Genomic DNA, 20,594 nt, shown 5'->3' with positions numbered 1-20,594 from the left:
TCTAGCATTCAAAAGCAAGCCTGATCTGTAAACTAATGACAAAATTATTTATATAAGGTGTTTCTGTATTACAAAAGTTCTGTGGCATGACTGTTACAATTACTGTTAAGATAGAAGGAGATGGGAAAGGGTATTGATGAAGTCAGTCAGGGCAGGCCAGCTCACATCTGACAGCTATGCAAGTGCTACCTATCTGAAATTAGTGGAAATTATTGGAAGGACCTCTGACATTGCTATCATTCAGCTACCAGTACATTGGTTTGTCTAAGCTTCTTGCTTGTGGCTGCAAGCATTCTTGTGATGTTGGTTATTACGCTTTATCTTTCAAAATTTCCAAAAACTGATAGCTTACAAAACAGAGCAGAGCAATTACACTCTGTGCACATGCGTAATCATTTTAAATAGGTAGAGCCCAAAACATGGTGGTTGTGACATGTTTCCAGCTGCTGTAACAAGCAGGAATGCAATCCTTTTTCAGGTTGTATGCGCTGCAAGCTATAGAAGAGTTGGAAACACGTTATGGCCATGACGTTTTGGACACCACTTATTGTTGCATTTAGAATGCAATACTTTGTTGAAAGTGATCAATATGCAGTCACAAAACTATTTGAAGCAAAGAAAGCAAAGAAGGACAAGTTTAGGCAGATCAATGTACTGTCCATCATTATTGCCATGCTGGTCAAACCACACTTGCAGCTCCTGTAGACATTAGCACCACAATTCTCTCAAGTAACCTTTGTAGGAAACTATGATGAGGGCAACCTGGGCCTTGAACCTGTCGATGAATGTGACCTCATAGAATGCAGCCAGTTGTGCACACTTCATGCTTGTGCCTCTCCTTTTACCTCACACCAAAGAAATATGCTGTCCAGACTTACTCTCAAATTCTGTGGGCTAGGCCAAGGAAAAGGACAAGAAACCAGACACAGCGAGGCACTACAGCTGACGTGGGACGTGGGGAACAAACGGAGACATTCACTACACTAAATTTAAGCATTGGCCCGAGCAAAGAGAAAAGCTGTGCTCCGTTTCACATGCGACTTGCGACATTCAGCTGAGGCCAACTCAGACCCACACTTTATCCATGAGCACAAAACTGGGCCCCGTTGCCAGGGGGTGTCAACAGCACATAACCACGCATAACCAATGTGTCACATCATTTTGGGCATTAAGGTATACCCCCCAAGTCATCTGTAATCATTACGCATTCGACAGATACATTTTAAATGTTCTTAGTTTCCATGTTTTTCCTAGCGGTTGCTTTTCCCAACCAAACAACCTCGTGTAAAATCACCCTGTTGACACAGCGACCCTTTCTGGGAAAAAAATAAAAAAAGCACAGCTTTCAACTGCAAGGCTAGCCAAATGTGTAGAACGGAGCATAACAGTGCCATGGAAAACTGCAGTGACAAAAGCGGTGCACCCATGTGCTACTACGGCATGATGCCTAAGTGGGTGTTGCGTTGCCGATCTACGAGCACAAAACCTCATACTCTAATAAAACATAGCCAGGCTCCAGTACAGTGCACTTGACTACAGTGCTGCATCCACATTAGGTATAGGCAGTCCAACAAGAAAGAGAACACCCAAGGGGTAACCAACAGTTTTTTTTTTCCCCAATACTTGCTGCTAATTAGCTATCCTATCGAAGAATCTGTCAGGCTGCACTCTCTTGACATCAGCACACACACAAATAAAGGAGACCAATGCATGGCTTTGAATGCACATCAGGTGTTCTCTTTCACATTGCCGTGTTTTGTTCAATCCAAAGCACTCGCAGGCTGCATAAAAGCAATAACTATTTCTCAAAGCAGTCACTTATTATAAATCCTGCCTTTCACAGTGGACCACCTGCAGAAAAAATTAATTGACGGATTATCGTTCACGCCCGTTATGTCCACCCATACCATCTGAGAGAGTTGGACCAATCAACTGTCTCACTAGGCAACCGAACCAAGTGTCACGGTTCACCGCAGCAGTATCGCTGCCAACGGAATCCCCAGCCCACCCCCTACCCCAAACGAAACTCACCAATGCGGGCAGCTGAGCAGCGTGGTGGTACACGTCCTCATTGCTCTCGGTGGGCGGCTGCATTGCCTCCTCCGAGAGAGGAGCCACAGCGGGGGTCGCCTTGTGGGGCTCCAGTTTCGGAGGCCCAACGTGCGCCAGGGGCTCCACCACGACACTCAACTCCTGCGCGGAGAGGGCATGCCTCTTCTGAATATGTAGCAAAAGAGATGGCTATTCCTTGCTTCAACTATCGGAAGAGAACATCTAGATCGTGCAGATAGGAGGGATTCGCCCACTACGTGCTACTAATCTTTCCGTGAAGCATGCATTCAGTCGACATGCCACGCAAAGGGTGATTAGAGGCGGTCAACGGGGGGGTCTTTTCTTCTGGTTCTCTGTATTCTGGTTGACTACTGCAACCCAAAGCTTTCACTGCACTGCATGGAGTTAGTAACACAATGGCATCGGTTGTCACTGACTTTAGCGAGTCCATGTCCCTCTCACAATAGTGAGTGCATGCAGACAAGCAAACTCTCAAATGAAAATGTTGCACTCACTTGAAAGTTGCTTTATTTGAAGAAATCAGTTATTTTCCTCTGGCGCATGCAGCCCGCATGACCGATTAGGAATGCCTCTACATCTTCCACTTCGCGCAATACCTCATCGGGTACATAACTGCACAGAGCGATGAAAGTGCGAACTTTGTTCATGCACACTAAAACATCAAAGTTCGATATGGTCTCATCTTGTTCAGTGGCCTACACTCTTCCTTTGGGTCGTCATCGTCACTGGAGACATCGCGAATGCTGTTAACGATCTCCTCGGTTGTCAAGTCCGCCGACGTAAGCGCTGCACTGTCGCTTTCCACGTACAGCAAAACCTTGTTAATTCGGAAAATTCGGAGGAACTCGTCCTCTGGTCCCGGCCGGCGTATGCATTATTCAATGCAATCAAACACTTGTTAATTCGGACGTAGTTGGCCGCATATCCCTGGACTAGGGGCTCCACCCACATTTTCCTTCTTTTTTTTGCTTTTCCCAATAAAGTTTACTACTACTATTACTACTACTACTTGGCCGCATATCGGTTAATTCTGACAACTTTCAGTGCTTTACGAGCGAGCAGCACCGCAAATGTGCGACGTGAAAGAGAAAAAACGCCGCAAGCGTCCAATCGAAACAAAGCAGCGGTGTTCGCATCACCATAGTAATTAGCAGAACTCGTATGTGAATAACAACGCCGCAACGCTTTGTGCCTTTTTTTAATTCTTGCATTTACCGCCGCGCATAACACCCCATTGGCCGCGGGCCATCATAATTGCATAGTCGCCATCCCTGATCATGTCGATAATGGCCGCGGTTTCTTCCACAGTGGATGCGGCAAACAGTAGTTTTGTTTTGTCTGTATGCGTGCCTAAAAAACTGCGTAGTTGCCATATATGATCACATCAATGAGACTGCGGTTTCGTCCGCAGTTGTTGCACCGAATTGTATTTTTGGTCTGACTCTGTGCGTGCGTAGGCCGCGTGCCTTCAGCACCTCAAGGGTGCCATTCACAATCACGTCGATGGCGGCTGCAGCTGCGGCTAACAGTTGTTTCGTTTTGACTCGGTGCAAAGCTGTCGAAGAAGGAGTGCACCTGCTATATCGCGATGGATGGACAATCTCTTGGCATCAGCTCACTGGCGAAAACCTAATTGGGATGTGCGTATGGTATTGCAAAGCGTGTTGCAAATGAAGGCATGCACTGTGGCTGTGCTGCAAAGGAAGTCACGAGGCCTCGATCGCCGCTGCGAGGGCCAATGAGTCTTGGAAATGACAAAATTTCAGCTTCTGCTCTGCTAAGTAATAGCAACAGGATTTGCTCATTCATTCACTAAAAAGCACGTTGACGTAGTAACCATTTGCTTATTGTTTTCTGCATACCCTCGATAATTTGTCCCATACAGTTATTTCAGACATTTTTTTCGGTCCCGTGAAATCTGAATTAACGAGGCTCTACTGCAGTCGTCGAAGGAAGAGATGGCGGGCAGTAGTTCCACAACCTCAGTCCACGTCTCCTGGGTTGCTGTCAATCGCCTCCAGGTCGTCTTCAAGCTGCATAGGCACTTTCACAAGACATAATCAACCACTGCACAAGGCGCTTACGAAATTCTGCCTTCGCACTTTTTATATTGCCTTGGTCTAAGGATTGCAGCAAAGACGTGTTTGGCGGCAGAAACTCAAGGCGTACATACGTCAAGCGAACATTCACAGTGTGAGCAGAGAAGTTGTCGACAATGAAAATAATTCTTCAGTCATCCCTAACCATTCGGTCGTCGAGTTTGATGAGTCACTCGGAAAACAATTCTCTGATCATCCTGGCACACTTGTTCGCACAGTAGTCGTACGGTACCGACATGACATTTTTTCATGCAGGGAGGCTTCGCATACTTGCCGATGATGAGGGGTTTAATTTTCTTCGTGCCTGTTGCATTGCAGCAGAGCAGGACCGTCACATGAAGATGTGACTTCTTCCCTCCATTGCCCTGCTGCCCTTTGAAGTGAATCATGCTATCTGGCGGGAGCTGATAAAAACATGTGGTCTCCTCTGCGCTGAAAACATCATCTTCAGAGTACGATTCTGCCTCCTCTCGAAAACTATCATAGCGCCAGGAATCTGCGCCTTCTCTGTCAGCAACCTTTTTCTCGCCCAAGTCTGTCTGCCAAGTTATTCCGTTCCTTTGCCAGAAACAGAGCAAACCCACACTTGCGTCGAACCCAGTTATTTCAAGTGCATCGGAATTCGCAAGCTTTTTCTTGGAGCATTGGGCCAGACACGAGTTTGCAGTCTGGTATCTTTGAACCACGTGAGAACAGCTTGGCCCACATTTTGAAAGTTTCACAGTCACAGCCATTTCCTCGTAGGAGCAAGTTGCTACTACCGGTGAAGTTTGACAAACTTGTCTCAGTCTTTCAAAATGGTCGTGACGGTCGATGGGGCAATGCCACGCAGTCTGCAGAGGTCCGATTTGCTTTCTCCCTGCATCGATTTCTTGCAATATGTTCAATTTATCCTGCAGTAAAAACTGCTTTTGCTTCCGCTTGGCGCTAGCTGCATTCATCGGCGGATCTCACACGAACTTCACAGCAAGATCACCCACAACAAAAAATACCTGCCTGCACACGTGAATGGCGCGAGCGCCAAACGACCGACCGGCCAACAACACTCACCACAGAGAAAAAAAAGAGGAAAAGGCCGCTAAACCTGCCACGCTACTGCACATTAAACCACAGCTTTGTGGTGGCACTAGCGGCTGGCACTAGACACAGTGATGAGGATAGCTACTACACCCCCCCACGAGGGGGGGGGGGGAATACACACAGAGATGGCGGTTTCTGTTTCACACGAGAGTTGTGGCACTGTTACCCTTAGCCAAATTCGTAATACTAATGTTCCTTGATTATAAAAGAGAAAATAAATTATGTACGTTTCTCTGAAATATGTGCTATATTGAAATTCGTTGTTGTGAAATATATTAACATTTAAAATATAGGCCACCTGGTAGCAGTTTTTAACACATTCGTAAATTTGAGAAATTCGTTATTGTGCTGCTCATAGTAACGAGATTTGACTGTATGTATGACGCACCAGGGATCCCACTCTGTAACTATCACCCGTTTAGATGCCTTCCCCATCGGTAGAAAACACATACTAGCCAGCCCCCTTTTTCCTCACCTGCACCAGGCCACTGTACTGGGTGGGGTGCTTGGTTGCACACCCTTTGGTGGTTGAGGCATCCCCGTCATTGGTGCTGTTGGTGCGAGACCTGCGAACCCGCTTGGTCTTGTCGCCACCCTGTGCTGCCCCTTTGGGCTTGCGCTTAGACAGTGACCCCTTGGAGGGCCGCCGCTGCTTCTTGGTGTCCTCGTCGTCCTCGGGGTCATAGATCTCCGTGCCATCAGTGTCGCCGGCATCCTCCTCAGGTATGAGGCAGGCCTTGGCCAGCACGGGGTGGCGCTTAGACTTGGACTTGATCCTGGACAGCATTGTCAGCAGTGTGAGCTACACGTTTATTAACTGAAGCTACGCTCATTCGATCTATGAGAGGCACTATGTACATGGGCACTAGACCAACTTGTTCCAGATTGCAATTCTTTGCAATCTGGAACACTGCATCAACTGATGAAAGTTGCACAACACTCCCAAGGAATGTAGCACGTAGACAGCCGTATTTCATAAGCAAGCAGCCCATACAAAGAGGAAAACCTATATACGTCACAAGCACCGCCACTTAGTGTTGAAAACAGCAACTAGAAGCAAACTGATGTACATACGCATCATTAGTTCACAGTGACGCATCTTTCCTCAAGAGAAGTGTACTTGTCATCGGCTATATTGGTACAAACTCCAGTGACAAATGTATGCATCAGCATTAGACACAGGGTTATTGTCTGGCAAGAACTCAGCAAATAAGCATCTTCGTGCTCCACACTCGTCACAATAGAGCTGTAATGTGAATCGACAACACAACTCAAATAACGCAGAGGTGAAGCAAGAAATGCAAATTTGGTTTTCAACAAAGCGGCCGCCATTGTAGCTATAACAATTGTAGGGGTCTCGGTATCACAGGAGTACCGACCACTGCAGGTTCAAGCTTAGCAAGCCACAGGACCCACGTCCGCTGTCGCCTCGCGTACTCTAGCGCGTCGCTGCGCATGCGCTCAGGACGCTAAAGGGGATACCGAGCGCTGCGCACGCAAGAGAACACAGTATTGCCCCGAGTTGGTGGAAACCATTTATTGTCTCCGGCGGCACCCAACAGTGCACAAAGGCCTAGTCCCGGGCCAGCACGGGAATCAAAGAGCTCCCGCACCAAGGGCGAAAATACAGACAGGGGTGCCGCTAGCATGTTGGCGCGCAAGGATGCCTCCCTGCAACGTGCCCCTGGGAAAAGTACCCGCGGCTATGCCGGTTGCTCTCGTGATAGCCAATGGGCCCACTCGCGGAGAGCTCGGGTTGGCATGCATCTTTTTTTTCCAGTGTGGATATGGCTACGCATAATGAAGCAAATTGGTGATTTTAACCAACTTCATTATATTATAGAGGACTAACTGTATAACAAAAAGAAGAGCCCAAGAGCATTAACAAAATAGGAATGGTGACATCCCCCCCCTCCCCCAAATAACAGCATGTTGACGCAGCAAACATTCGTTAATTGCCTTTTTTGATCTATTGGGATAACTTCATATCTTGTAATATCTGTATTGAGAGTATACTGTACAAAGAAACACTGCTCCCCACTTCATCAAGCAAAGTTTGCAAGAAATCATCCGTGCAGCACACGAAAATAAGGGCGCGCACTCACATGGAACGCAGCATGGCCATCTCGAGGTGGGTAGGTGGCCGGGCAGCCACGCGACTCGAGGGGTCCTCGGGGTGGCAGCCCACGTCTTGGCCAGCCAGCCACAGCTCGTAACGATCGGGCTGGAACTTCTTCACAAACACGTCCATGCTGATCTTCACGCAGTCATTCCGACACAGGCACTGCAGCAGGAAAGGAGGGGCGTGCCAAGGTCAAGGGTACATGCCATGGCAAGAAGCTCTAAAAACATTTGGATTGAAATGGAGCACAAAACAACAACGCCAAGTTCAGCGACTTTCACGACCATCAGCCGTGACGATCACTTGTGGCAGCGTTTCAAACACTTCCAGGCATGAGCAGCACACTAGATTGATCTCTTTGTTCAGTCACTATCAGAGACCTTGCCTTGACATTATTTTACAGTTTGCACCGATTGTTTAGGCCAGATGAAAGCTTGATCAAAGGTGTCAAACACAACACCCAAGTGCTAGCTTCAAGTCGCTTTGTTTTTGTGAGCACCAACAGCATTTTTGTCACTCTAGCGATCAGAAGAGAATACAGCTCATGTGCGCGTAACATACGAAGTACCATATTCTGCTTGTATTCATGCTAACAGCAACTGCAGTTTTTATTACATGACCCTTTACCCCCTTTTGCCCTTGCTGCACACAGTGATTCCAAGTAAGGTAATAAAATTGAAATGCAGATAACTGTTGCTAGCTCACCTGCGAGGCCCGCTTGCCATACTCGACCCAGCGAGGCAGAGCAAAGTTGGTGGACTCGGCACAGTTGAAACCGTGGTTGAAGCCAGCATGGTATCCGTACGGAAAAGTGATCATGAATTCGCCAGCCTCCTGGGTTATCTATGAATCAAATAAGACAACCATTTTCAAACAACCCCACTGACTATGTTCCAAATGAAGAACACTCAAACCACATATTCTACTTGCAAGGTAAGATTGAAATGAAGGAAAAAATAAAAGCTATTATTCTGTTTCACTGTACAGCAATAGAAACTGCATGGTTGAAGCTCCTAATGCTGGCCACACAAGTAATGAACTGGTGACCACATAAAAAATATATGTAGTGCATTGCAAGGATTATTCACACTCACAAAGTGATATTGTGCAAACTCATTCAGCTAGCTGATAGCTGTCTCATCACTTATGTATTAGGCGGCAGAAGCTGCTGCCCAACTAGCCGTGTGGTGAAAAGACTTGGACACTGAAAGAAATGAGAATGGTACTCATTTCCAACTGCTTCTCTGTCAGTCGTAATCACGCATCGCAAGCAAGCCCAAAATTCGGCAAATTTCTTCTGCAGATTTCCGCTGAGCCTCGCTGGATAAGCTACCCCCACTGTCCTCTAAGGCTGCTGCCCAATAGCCGTGTGGTGAAAAGACTTGGACACTGAAAGAAATGAGAATGGTACTCATTTCCAACTGCTTCTCAGTCAGTCGTAATCACGCATCGCAAGCAAGCCCAAAATTCGGCAAATTTGTTCTGCAGATTTCCGCTGAGCTGATTTGCCATATTCAGTGTACGTCCCCGTGCTTTGCATTGTCAATAAATTTGCCCTCGCTCCGCTAGCAATCGTCACAAAAAGACGTTGGTTCCGACTTCAATCCCTGGACTAGAAGAAATTTTTCTCCAACTGTGAAGCTTTTTTTTCCGGGGAAACCTATATTGGTCAAGCTCATTTCCGCAGAACTAATTTCCCACATTCACTGCGCCCGTACATCGAGTGAAATAATCAACCCTCACCATCCCGCAATCTACCAGCCTACTGGTTAGGTCAGATGGCAGAGCAAGCATCCTGGAAAGGCACTGGTCCCAGGTTCAATCCCCAGCCCAGCACAAGGTTTTTGTCAACCGCAAAGCCTTGTTCTCAGGAAACCAATTTTTTTTTTTTTCCTCTGTAGCTGGAATGCTTGCTTTCGTTCACTTGCCTTTACCAACTACTGCTCATACACATGTCCACTCAAGCTCACCAGCACTTAAGTCTGTACTCGCATCTTCTCACCATCGCCGACAGTCGCCCAGATTCACACTCACATGCCACTGACTTTCGTTAATGCTCACGCTTAACAGCACTCACTCTTCACTCTACGTCCACTCAAGCTCACCGGCACTCATTCCGTTCACACTCACGCCCAATCACAAATTTTGGCGCTCGATCACACTATCCCACGTGAGTGAGTATGCTGACCTGTGCTTGGATGACAATTGTTGCCTTTGAAGCCCAAAAACCTGTAACACACTGCTCACCTTGTTTGTAAGGTATCGAGTACTTGAGTGAGTATGCTGACCTGTGCTTGGATGACAATTGTTGCCTTTGAACCCCCAAAACCTGTAACATGCTGCTCACCTTGTTGTAAGGTATCGAGTACTGGCGCAGGACCTGGGGCGATATGACAGTCATCTTGTGGCGCAGGAAGGCGGAGCACTCCTGGGCTGTGTTGTGGAAGAAGCCCGCCGCGAGGCGCTCAAGGCGGCGCCCGTGCTCGGGGGGCACGCAGTACCACGACTTGGGGGCCCCGAAGTGGAGGTAGTTGATGGAGTACAGGTCCATGTCCTCTGTGTGCCAGGCAAACGTGGTCTTCCACATGCCAAAGTAAAGGTAGGCAGTGTTGACACCCTCAATCTTGATGCCGTAGTCCTGGCCCACCAGGTCCAGGATGGTGTTCAGGTGGTTGATGTTGAACTCCTGCATGCAGGCACGTCGACACGACAGTCAAGAAAGCTGCAAAGCGCAGTAGACACTACAAAATTTCGGTAATTCAATTTTGGTTACATTTTTCCGCTGAATACAAATTTGCTGAAAGCTTTCAGCTGGCGACACGTCTACTGCTATAAAACAAACCTGCCATAATACCGGTTATAAAGTAACCCACCTTGGATAATTCAAGCTGAACTAATGTGCGCATACAAGCATGCAAATTGCACAGTGCACAGCAACTGAGAAGTCAGGTAGTCACATGCAGTCCACTTCAACATAACGAATTATACGAAATGATAAAGTAAACCTAAAATGTTTCGCACCGATAGCATGTAATGAATATATGCTTATAATGTGTCAGGTATAATGAATGATTTGAATGTCCGATGAGACTTTGTTATAACGGTGTGACAAGGCTAAACTGTAAAGAAGGTTATAACAGTGTTAAATTGGCTGCCAAGAAGTGAATCCTATGTTTGTACAATTTAACCCACTTATAATAAATGCAACAATTCGGCAAAAAGAAGATGTGATAGTAGTTCACTATATCTGGGCTTACTGTAGTGCAACTCAACTACAGTTCTTCCAACCTTGGTCATAACATGCGAGGGCGGATGGCAGGAAGTGGGTTCAACTAGAGTCAAGATAATTACGAGAGCGTGGAAAAACAGGTGCTGAATGGAACCTGGCCCCCGACAAGAAAACATGAGAGAGAGAAAGAGAGCAAGACACATGGCCACAAGCTCACCTTGACACCCGGGTCGTACAGGGATCCCGACACGTCCGCACCGTAGATTGGAGCATTGAAGGCTATATTCTTCCAGTACTTGCGCTCCAAGTCCTCGTAGTCAAAGTGAGCCGGCGTGTTAAAACTGTGAAGGAAGCAGGTGGAACAAGAGATATTTAGTTTTCCTTCACACTTGCACAAATATAAATGAAAAGTTAACGCCGATGACATAACATCGAAGACTCCCCGAAGAAGACCACCTTAAACACAGCACAGGTGCTGCTCTCAAAAATAATGCAAAGGAACTAAAAACGCACTCCACACTTGACCCAGCAGTTGCACCACTTTGACAGGATGTTTATTTTAGAATGTAAAGGTCAATATTATAGCACGCTATATTTTTCTGTCCTCAGCCTGGTACACTACTGCTAAGCATGTAACTAAATCACATCTACTGCCGCTGCTATTATTTGACTTGGTTTAGCATCCGGCCACGTATTAGCCTCAAGTGGTGCCAGAGTGGCATGCTACAAATGAAGTTCGACCCCCTGGGGCTCCGTTCCTCACCATCAGTCTATTTCACATCTGCTGCAGGATAAAGAGGCCTTTCCCTTCTCCCTTCAAGCAAACTTTGTTACCTGTCTTTCATCAGCCAACTCCCTCCTTTGCAGAACAATTTGTAATCTTTATCACACCAGCTTAAGTTATCTGCCGTCCTTGACTGCGCTTCCCTTCCTATAGCACCCATTGTGTTTCACACATGCCACAAAGGCACACACACAAAAAAAAAAGAAACTGCATTAGCTGCTTAGCACTTTAAAGTTTAGTGCTATTTGTGGTGTACTGCATTCTCACAACTCGTTCAGGCACAGAATACATACTCTTACTGAAATAATTCCACATATAATTTGCCTATTGAAGTCCTTAGTGTCATTTCAAAGACACCTTGCAATTTTTTTGTGTGTGTGGTATTAAGATTGTCAAACTAATTGCATTCACTGCAGCTACCATTTTAGCGTTTACGGTCACTAAAAGCGCGTGTACAGCAGTAACTTCAGATATGATGCCAATAATAACTTGGGCTCTGGAAATTTAATGGCATCAACATTCAACTTCTGGCATGAGTATTACTCTAACAGATTACCGGTGATGCGCACTACACATTAAATGACCTGCCCCAATTTCCCTTCTTTCTTTTAATTTTAACTGTAACGTCAGTGTGATGATGTGGATAGTGGCGTGTGGCGGTGCCAAAACAAAGTGCGTGACAAGCCAGCTTGAAGTGTTGGTGATTGTATGGCAGCACCAAGAAGGGCATTGGTGATGATGATAATGGAATAAGACGACACGTGCCACGAACGAAGAAGCGACGAGAGCACGCAGAGCGTGAGAGCGAGCGGCAGCTTCGAACGCAAGCTCGCAAAACGGCGGCTCCAGGCTCGGGTACCGGCGACCGGGCGTCCTGCTACTGTGCGGACCTGGTCGTGGATCCCGCCCGTGGCTCTGCTCTCTTGTGTACCAGCGGCCTGGTGCAGTGCTTCCTGCTGGCCACCGGGGCGCCTGAGCTACCTGTCCGCCGACCTACCCGACGTTATAGCAGCCGAGGCGTGACAGGCCAGGCGTTACTGGCCAGCTACAGCAGTGGTCTGGTATTCTACCGGCCTGCTGTTTTCCTCTTGCTTCCACGTCGCGACAAGGTGCGGCGCGACAGCAGCGACGTAGCCACAACGACGCTCCACCGTCACAACCACCGTGACGGCACCGCAACGACGAGGCACACGGGCGAGTGGTGGCGCGTGAGTGCTAGGCACATGTTTATATAGGACAAACGATTCGCGGACTCTAGTCCACGTACATATGCATGTAAATAGTCTGTACCGTTTAGCGTGTCTGTATAAAGTCTGTGTTTCGTGTAGCAAGCTCCCGTCTGCCGTGTCATTATTAAACGGATCCTGGGCCCAACTGGAAACACCGGCAAGTTTGTCCGTTGTTTTCCTCATCACAGTCAGTGTCCTTTGATGCATATAGAGATCTCACTACACGTGTGGCTTTTGCACTGCAGCCCTTTCAGAATGTGGCGAAGAATCGGGACTTAAACTTTGCACTCAGCAGCAGTAGCAAACCACAACCACTAAGGCAACCATGCCAAATCTATTGCCTTTGCTCGTGTGAATTTATAAGCGATACAGCTTCTATAGACCATTTCGCTGTTAACAAACAGGGACCCTGGCAGTCTTCCGCTTTCTACCACAGAAATAGAGAGTGCGAGTGGTGTGCCAAAACAGAACCTAGCAACTCTGCAAGTCTTCACCAGCAGGTAATCACAAACATACAAATTGATTTTGCTACGTAATACGCAGGAAATTAAAATACACGTGCTTTGAGCATGATAAGCCTTTCTTCTATTTGAAAACCTATGAAGGAGCGTTTCATACAATGAGCTAACTTCAGAACATAGTTATTCTTTTTGCATAATTGAATGATAGAACATGAGACCAGAAGTTTCTTGGGGGCCACAGGTTTACTGCTGCCAAGTCACATGCAAAGTCGTCTATAGGCAGAGGGCTGTAGGAAGAAGACATCCATGAATTACGCACCACCAACAGATCACATGTTTCAGACCGCCCCCTCCTTTCTCTACCCCTTTTATAGAACTACCCTTTCATCAACACTCACCGATCACTTTGGGCCACACGCCGAAATTCTTTGACAGTCATGGACTTTTTCTGGATGTTGTACTGCTGGTACAGGCCCTGGCCTCCCGACACCACTTGCGAGATGGGCGATGGAATATCCATCTCGATGTCATCGTAGCCACCCTTGCGTGGGATCCACTCCTTAGGTGGGATGATCTAGTAACACAAGTAACACATGCTTTGGTCACAAACAATCACTGCATGCATGTTCATGTTCCCAAACCCCTAGCTGCAGAATGTCCTCATATCCACCTGCTGTCCGTCACTAGCGAGTGGCTAACTCTCTTGTTGCTGTGGTGTAAGGTGATTGCAATTAAGCCTGCATGTGTTGCAGCAGGCCCCAGATTTATGGCAGCCTATTGTTCTGTCCTAACTTGCAATGCCAGCAACCAATGTCCGGTTGATTGTTTTTTTAACTAAAGTCCTGAAGGGTCAAGTATGGCCAAAGAGCGCCATGACAAATGGTAATGAATTGTTTCTGTATTATAAATGAAGTGATTGAATTGAGTTACAAATATAAATGTAGCGTGGCTGTAAAGAGGCCTAAGAACGGGTCGCTGTAAACTGCGTAAAATATAATGACAATGATTTATAACAAAATAAAAAGTGCATAAAAGTTTCACTACGATAAACTGATCTAATAAAGACATACAATAACTACTGTCTCCACAGGGCTCTTGAAGTAGAGAGCTCAGAGGCATGTTCTATAAAGAGTAATGTCACTGCAGCTACAGCCTCGAAGGTGAGGCTGTGCTACACATGACCCGGCCAAATTATTTCTAAGACGTTCACTTCATCTACAAAGCTAAAAACTGTTTCCAGGTTAAAAAGCGGTTCGTTACTAAGAAAAAATGCTACAAAGCTAAAAACTGTTTCCAGGTTAAAAGCGGTTCGTTACTAAGAAAAAATGCTGGGTGAAGTGGAATTTGCTGGCGATACGCAGAACGGAAGTACTTTTATTATCGTACCACTTGGCAGTTGTGATATATCGCATCTTCACACTAGCTCCAGCCATTAAAAAGTGGGGTGGCACAATAGATTTCTTAAGCAAGCACCTTCAATTGCTGCAAACACAGCAAACAGCCTGTGCCTCATTGCCTGCTAACACAAAAATAAATGTTCTCTGAAACAAACTCATGGTGTATGTTAAGTGCACTGAGGCTATGTACTACGCATCCGTGTTTACACCATCATAGAGCCCCATCTCCAATCACTCATCACTATCTGGCCTTAGACATTGAGACTGACCGGGCTAGCCCCACCTTACCATCAGGTCTCCACAAGTGACGATACCGCAGGAAAGTGCACCTTAGTGGGGCCCATAATATTGTGTCTGGCTGTCTTGAGTACACAATACAGGTTGTCGTTTTTCTTTTTCTTAAAAGCAAAGCTTTTTTTGCCTCTTCACCGACGTTTCATGTTTCCTTGCCAGATTTCGTCACTGGGTACGTGTCTGAATAGACAACTAGCTGCTGGCCCACAAAGCATCTTTCTCGGGGCACGAGTGACTTCTTTTTTTCCCGGTATTGTAGAAGGGTAACTTACTAACACGGCTCAAATAATTTTTCTCCGTGTCCCTCTAAGGCACGTCATTCGGGGGGCCCCAGTAGTGTCCTCTTTCGTGTGCAGCAGCCCCCCTTAGAGAGCGACCACCCACCTTGGCCAGGCCGGCCTTGTGTGCCCCCATGGACTCCATGTGCTCGAGGTACTTGGAGAAGTCCTGCATCTCCTCCAAGGTGGGACGGAACACCATGATCTTGGGCACGCTCGAGGTGCACGTGCCCCCCGTGGCACCTCCGCCCGGGCTGGGCTTCTCCATGGTGCACAGCATCCTCCTCCTCCTGGACAGGAATCACAACATTCACTGAATGACTGGTCCAACATAACAATGGAACACGTGAGCTATAAAACACCACAAATGGTCCCTGAAAATTTGCAGTTCTTTCGCTCGCTATGTAACACTGCTCCCACAAGTTTTCAAAAAGTGCTATTCAGAAATTGCTGCTTTGATCCCAGCAACGGTATATATAAAATCTGTCAACCTTAAAAGGTACCATTATACTCAGCATACAGAATTGTAATTCTTTTTATTCCTTGAACTACAAAGTTGTACAAACACTACCACATGCTTCTTGAATGTAAAATGCTGCCACTTGGGAAGCACAAAAGCTGGGAGACAAATATGTTGATATTAAAGTTGGCCTGGAAATGCCATAGTTGGCATCATCAATTATACTGTGACCTCACAGCAGGATGACCTGATTTCGTGTAGCATTAGGGCTAGGTATGGTGGTGTTGCTCATGAAAAAAAATAAACAAGAGCGCTATGCATGTTTCTTCCAGATGCGCTCATACATGGCAGCCATAGCAATCACAGGAATAGAGGAAACCAATGTATCATGACATGTCCACGTCCTGGTTGCCAAAACCAAAACTGGTTTGCAGAAGTGCTATACGAAGTTGTTTAGGATGCAGTCATGCTAGTCAGTGCTTTTTTCTAAGGTTTAGAAAGAGTGAATAAAAATAATGAGGACAGAAAGAGAAAGAGTATGTCAGCAATCCTTTAGCGCTTCATAATACTTACATTTTTCAATTATTGAGAATATTTACAAGAGAATTGACCTATACGAAAAGTCTGCTCCTGAAAATATGTAGACTTCAACTTTTTCTTCTAAATGCAACAAACCTCATCAAAACCAGTTCTGTAAATTTTGAGCAAAAAATTTCAATTCCCATGTATTTAGATAGGAGCTCAATGTAGGCAGTGGTTGAGCACTGAAGCTGTTGAAAGGCGGAAGCAATGTTGAGACATTTACTTAAATATTACAATATTGATATTTATTACATTTTTATTAAATGCCCACTTTTAATAACCCTACAAAACCCGACGTATACTTTTAGATGTGGCAAGTTTGACAACCAAGAATGCTGACTCGAGAGCGGGTGTTACTTAATGCAAAACCCATCATAGCACTTTTGACAGGCTGTAGCAAGGTTCAGTCAAGGATAGCTCAGAAACCAATTACTAAATAAATAACTACCATACTAGTTAGAATTCTTTACTCAAAAAACATTTTGTTCTCTACAAATGTAGTCTCAATGACCGGAAATATTGGTGGTCATTGATGCAGTGGAATGGTGTTTGGACCACCTGGCATTCTGCAGGCAGCGGTCCAGAGCTCACACTAACTAGAGGTAGAGGCCAATGGGAGACATACGACGTCCCCACTTTTATTAATGTCATTTGCATTTCCTTGCATACCCCCGCCCACCTTCCCGAATGTGACCACTTATTTAGCAACGAGGATGTACTGCTGTCGTAATAACCTACGAAGTAGAGCCTTCTCCATAGTTCCCCTCCATAGTCGGGGCAACACAAATGTGTGGAAACACGGCTCCAAAGGAACAGCAGACCCCAACGGCATAAGAGATCGTGGAGCAAAAACAACACGCATCCACATCCATTCTGTCCACCACAGATGCAGAATGGCAACACCGGTTGCAGCAGATGCGGTTAGCCAGTCGCCAATCGAAATAGTGAGAACGAGTGGCATATTCAATAGTAGCAGCAGCCACGGGCTTGCGGCATACACGTCGCGATCAGACAACGGGTGTTGACCCCGACTTCTCCTCACAGACGAGTCGAGTAGCAGCATCGCCTTGGCATCATCCACAGCACGATGGTAAGACGTCCGCCCTTAACCATCCATCCGCGCAAGCCGCTGGATTGATGGATAATTTCACGCCTAACTCTGCGCCACTGGAGAGTTCTCGTGCACGAGCACGAGAAGCACCCCCCCCCCCCCCCCCCCCCCTGCACGGATTCGACAAGCCGCCTTGAATGATAAATCTCGGCCAGTTCTGAAGGTGCGACAAGCGCCGATTCACAAAACCAGAGGGGAAGCGAGAAAGGAAAAGGAATTTGACAAGGGACGACATGCGACCTTGTTCGCAGGACGAACAGAGAATTTCTCTTTCGCCTCCCCCCCCCCTCCCCATTTCTTTTTCAACGTAAAAAAAAAAGGGGGGGGGGGATGAAAAACAAGAGCCAAACTTTCTTGCTAGTTTTAGGCGTTTCGACTTAGCCTTCGCAAAATTTGCGCGTCCCTCACCCAGTAATTATTAAGCAACTAAATTTCTTCAGCGCGCACCTCTCAGCCTGCCAGTGTCACGTATTGATGCTGGCTTCATTCCTCTCAAAACCAATTCGAACGCTCGCCACGCGGCGGAAGCGGTAAAGAAGACGCTACATTACGACCGACGGGCCCTGGAAACAAAATTCTATTTAAAAAAAAAACACGCAAGGTCACCGTCTGTTACGGCAGAAGCGCAGCAACCCCCCCCCCCCCCCCCCCCTTAACCACCCACCCGAACACATACACACTACGGACCGCCGCTTCCACCTCCAACAAACACACTTGGCACACTCACACACAAAAAAAAGGACCCACAAAAACAACCACATCTGTGGCAGCACAGCGGTACTTCATTTACGGAAGGAGAGTTTACGAGGGGGCTATTTTTTTCCCACAAACACACAAAAAGATTGCACCAGAGCGACCGAATCACTGCTCCCCCAACACCTCACAATACGGCCGGGCACGAGGGAAGAATGCACACAAAAGAAAAACAAAAAAAACAAAAAAAAACACTTGTTCATGCACCCCCCATAGCTACCGCCTTCGAAAAAAGCTCGCGGAGCAAATGAAGCGAACCGAAATAAATAAACTAACAAAACGCCCGAAGGACCCCCTCCTCTCTGCGTTGATGCCGCGCCTGACTTTTTGCTTTTGATACTAAAAGACCAATTACTCACACAACGAAACAAAACAAACGCACACGTGGATTAACAGCAGCTCGCGGGTGGGACAGAAAACGCAACACAAGGTACCACACGCCGCCGTACAACGTAAACGGCTGACGAACGAACGAAAGAAAAAAAAAAAAAAAACGATACACACAACAAACACGGACAAAATGGCCGATCCAAGCCATGCATGCCCGACCGCCCCCCCTCCCCTCCCACTGCGGCCTTCTCTCGGTTTCACTGGGGCAGGACTTCAGCCCGTTCGGAGGACACTGCCCAGCGTCGAAGAAAAGGAACAGACGCCGTTACATAAGAGACGGTCCCGTTCTAACACACACTGCGATCGCTGGAAGGACAAACCAGGAACACGACGAGTCGTAGCAATGCGACCGATGCGACGCCGAAACCGACCGAATCGTCGGACGTCTTGACCGATCCCGGCGCATCTCTCGAAGCACCGTTCCGTCTCAGCTGTTGTGAGCGTTCGCGTTTTCGATTAAAATAAACTACCGCGCGCTTCACTGAAAAACGACCCTCTTCACTAAACCCTCTACGCGGTGACGAAAGTTCAGGTAGAACTTACCAACAGTAGTAATTAGTTGGCCGAAGACGACGACGAGGCAAATGAGCATCGGTTACGTTTTGATGCTGCCCGACGCACGACGATCGCGAAGTTGATGCTTTTTCCTTTCCATACTCCACAGCGCGCTAACGAGCTTTCAAAAATTGTTTCGGCGCCATGTAGACACTTGTGCAGTCACTGAACAAGTGAACATCGGTTTGCAACTAACGCCGCGGAGCCGGAAAAGAAAAGGTTCCGAACGGCAAAAGCGGCCCGTGCCCACAAGGAACGCGTCTGTGCGGATAGCAAAGCGATAGGCCTAGAGACTCCACTAAACTCGCGCACAAACCGCGACACACAGCGTACGCAGTTGAAAAAAACACTGACCTTTCGGTAGACGCCGCTGTGCGATGGTCCTTGTGAAACTTACTCGGGCGTTTGTACCACGAACAAGGTAAAATATTCTCTTCCGGACATGGGACTCCTCTTGCAGGCACACCACTTGCACTGAAAAACCACCATGTTGGAATCGCAGCACGGCTTCAAAATATTGCGCGTCCGAAGAAGTAGGTCCTAATCTAGTTTTCCCTACCGGCGCAAAATAATATCTAAGACGACTGCGCATTTTTCTAAGCAACAAATAAATTTAGGTAACTTTATTATAAGAGCAGCAAGCGATATAATAAGCATAACTTGTGGCAGAGCCTTGCGGGAAGAAAAGTGTCGACGGCGGAGTGATACAAAAAGAGAAGTCACACCTCCGCAGACAGACGCTGGGAAAGACGGTGCTAGAAAACCAGTGAAATTCAGCAAATACTAGTGAACAGCGTTCAAACCTGGCAATATTGCTCAAGTTAAAGCTTGTGCTTTATACTCACCTTTATGTAGAGCACACCAACGACGATGTCTTTTCGTGTGTGACGCGCTTTAGCAATAACCGCGTAGCAGACGAACTCCAGTTTCGCTATTTCTTCAAAACGCTGTTTATTAAATATCAGTGTTTCAGATCAGCGTTACATTCAGTTCGAAAACAACTACCGCATTTTCATTCATGCTGAATGAAAAAGCTGAACAAAGCAAAACAATGTCAGTCAACAAACACAACAAAGTGAAAAACCAAAGGAATGACAAGAGTAGGTGAAACTGACGCAAAGCAAACTCGATCAAGCACTCTGTATGAATGATAATGAACGGAACGTCGAACAAAATTAAAAATAGAATTCTTAACGGCTAACCAGAGAATAAACACTATAAGTACTAGAAACCTCACTTTGAGACTCGCTGAATTGTGACTTTCACTTGGATTGCGTAACACGCGTCGGGGAAGCTGTCGTGCAACGCTCACGTGATCCGCTTTGAATGAAGCACTTACAAGTCACAAAACTAACTCTTTGTGCTTTAACCATGAACCAATCGGGCAATTAGGCAGGTACATTCACAAATTAGATACATATTGTTACACTGCTCCGCACAGCATCGAGGAAGAGGAGCACGAGCTTGAGGCTGAAGAAGATGACGCTTCGGTGACTGACTGACTGTCAATCCTGTCAATCGTGTACATATTGTAAATACATTTTCCCGTCTTGCTTCTTCCCTCCGTCACAATATATCCATGTATAAAGCACTATACAGCAACCTTGAAGCGACATAATGCCCCACTCTGATGCAGGGAAGTACAGAACTGGTAATGTGCCATTATCACAGCATTAACATGGATATAAATCTACATA

The 20,594-nt window shown here is 46.7% G+C and overlaps 1 protein-coding gene across 5 annotated transcripts in view; it reads right to left on the bottom strand.

Moving 5' to 3' along the window:
* Nucleotides 1–19,409, bottom strand: part of LOC119433581 (lysine-specific demethylase 4C-like) — a 67,394-nt gene extending 47,985 nt beyond the window's left edge. For 2 of the 5 annotated variants that reach the window (XM_049659008.1, XM_049659007.1), the window contains exons 1-9: nt 19,252–19,409; nt 15,153–15,336; nt 13,476–13,651; nt 10,821–10,944; nt 9,722–10,060; nt 8,080–8,217; nt 7,358–7,536; nt 5,728–6,028; nt 2,032–2,193 (exon numbers count right to left, since the gene is read on the bottom strand). In XM_049659008.1, the coding sequence (XP_049514965.1) occupies nt 2,032–2,193; nt 5,728–6,028; nt 7,358–7,536; nt 8,080–8,217; nt 9,722–10,060; nt 10,821–10,944; nt 13,476–13,651; nt 15,153–15,326 (1,593 nt within the window). In that variant the 5' untranslated portion in view covers nt 15,327–15,336; nt 19,252–19,409. Of the gene's footprint in view, nt 1–2,022; nt 2,194–5,727; nt 6,029–7,357; nt 7,537–8,079; nt 8,218–9,721; nt 10,061–10,820; nt 10,945–13,475; nt 13,652–15,152; nt 15,337–19,251 lie in introns of all 5 variants that reach the window. The other 3 variants (XM_049659009.1, XM_037700834.2, XM_037700836.2) reach the window with 3 other exon arrangements.
* Between the last annotated feature and the right edge of the window lie 1,185 nt (nt 19,410–20,594).

The sequence above is a fragment of the Dermacentor silvarum genome, chromosome 11 (assembly GCF_013339745.2).
Source record: "Dermacentor silvarum isolate Dsil-2018 chromosome 11, BIME_Dsil_1.4, whole genome shotgun sequence".
In the NCBI taxonomy this organism is placed as follows: Eukaryota; Metazoa; Arthropoda; class Arachnida; order Ixodida; family Ixodidae; genus Dermacentor; species Dermacentor silvarum.
This window is presented reverse-complemented; position numbering and strand designations above follow the sequence as displayed.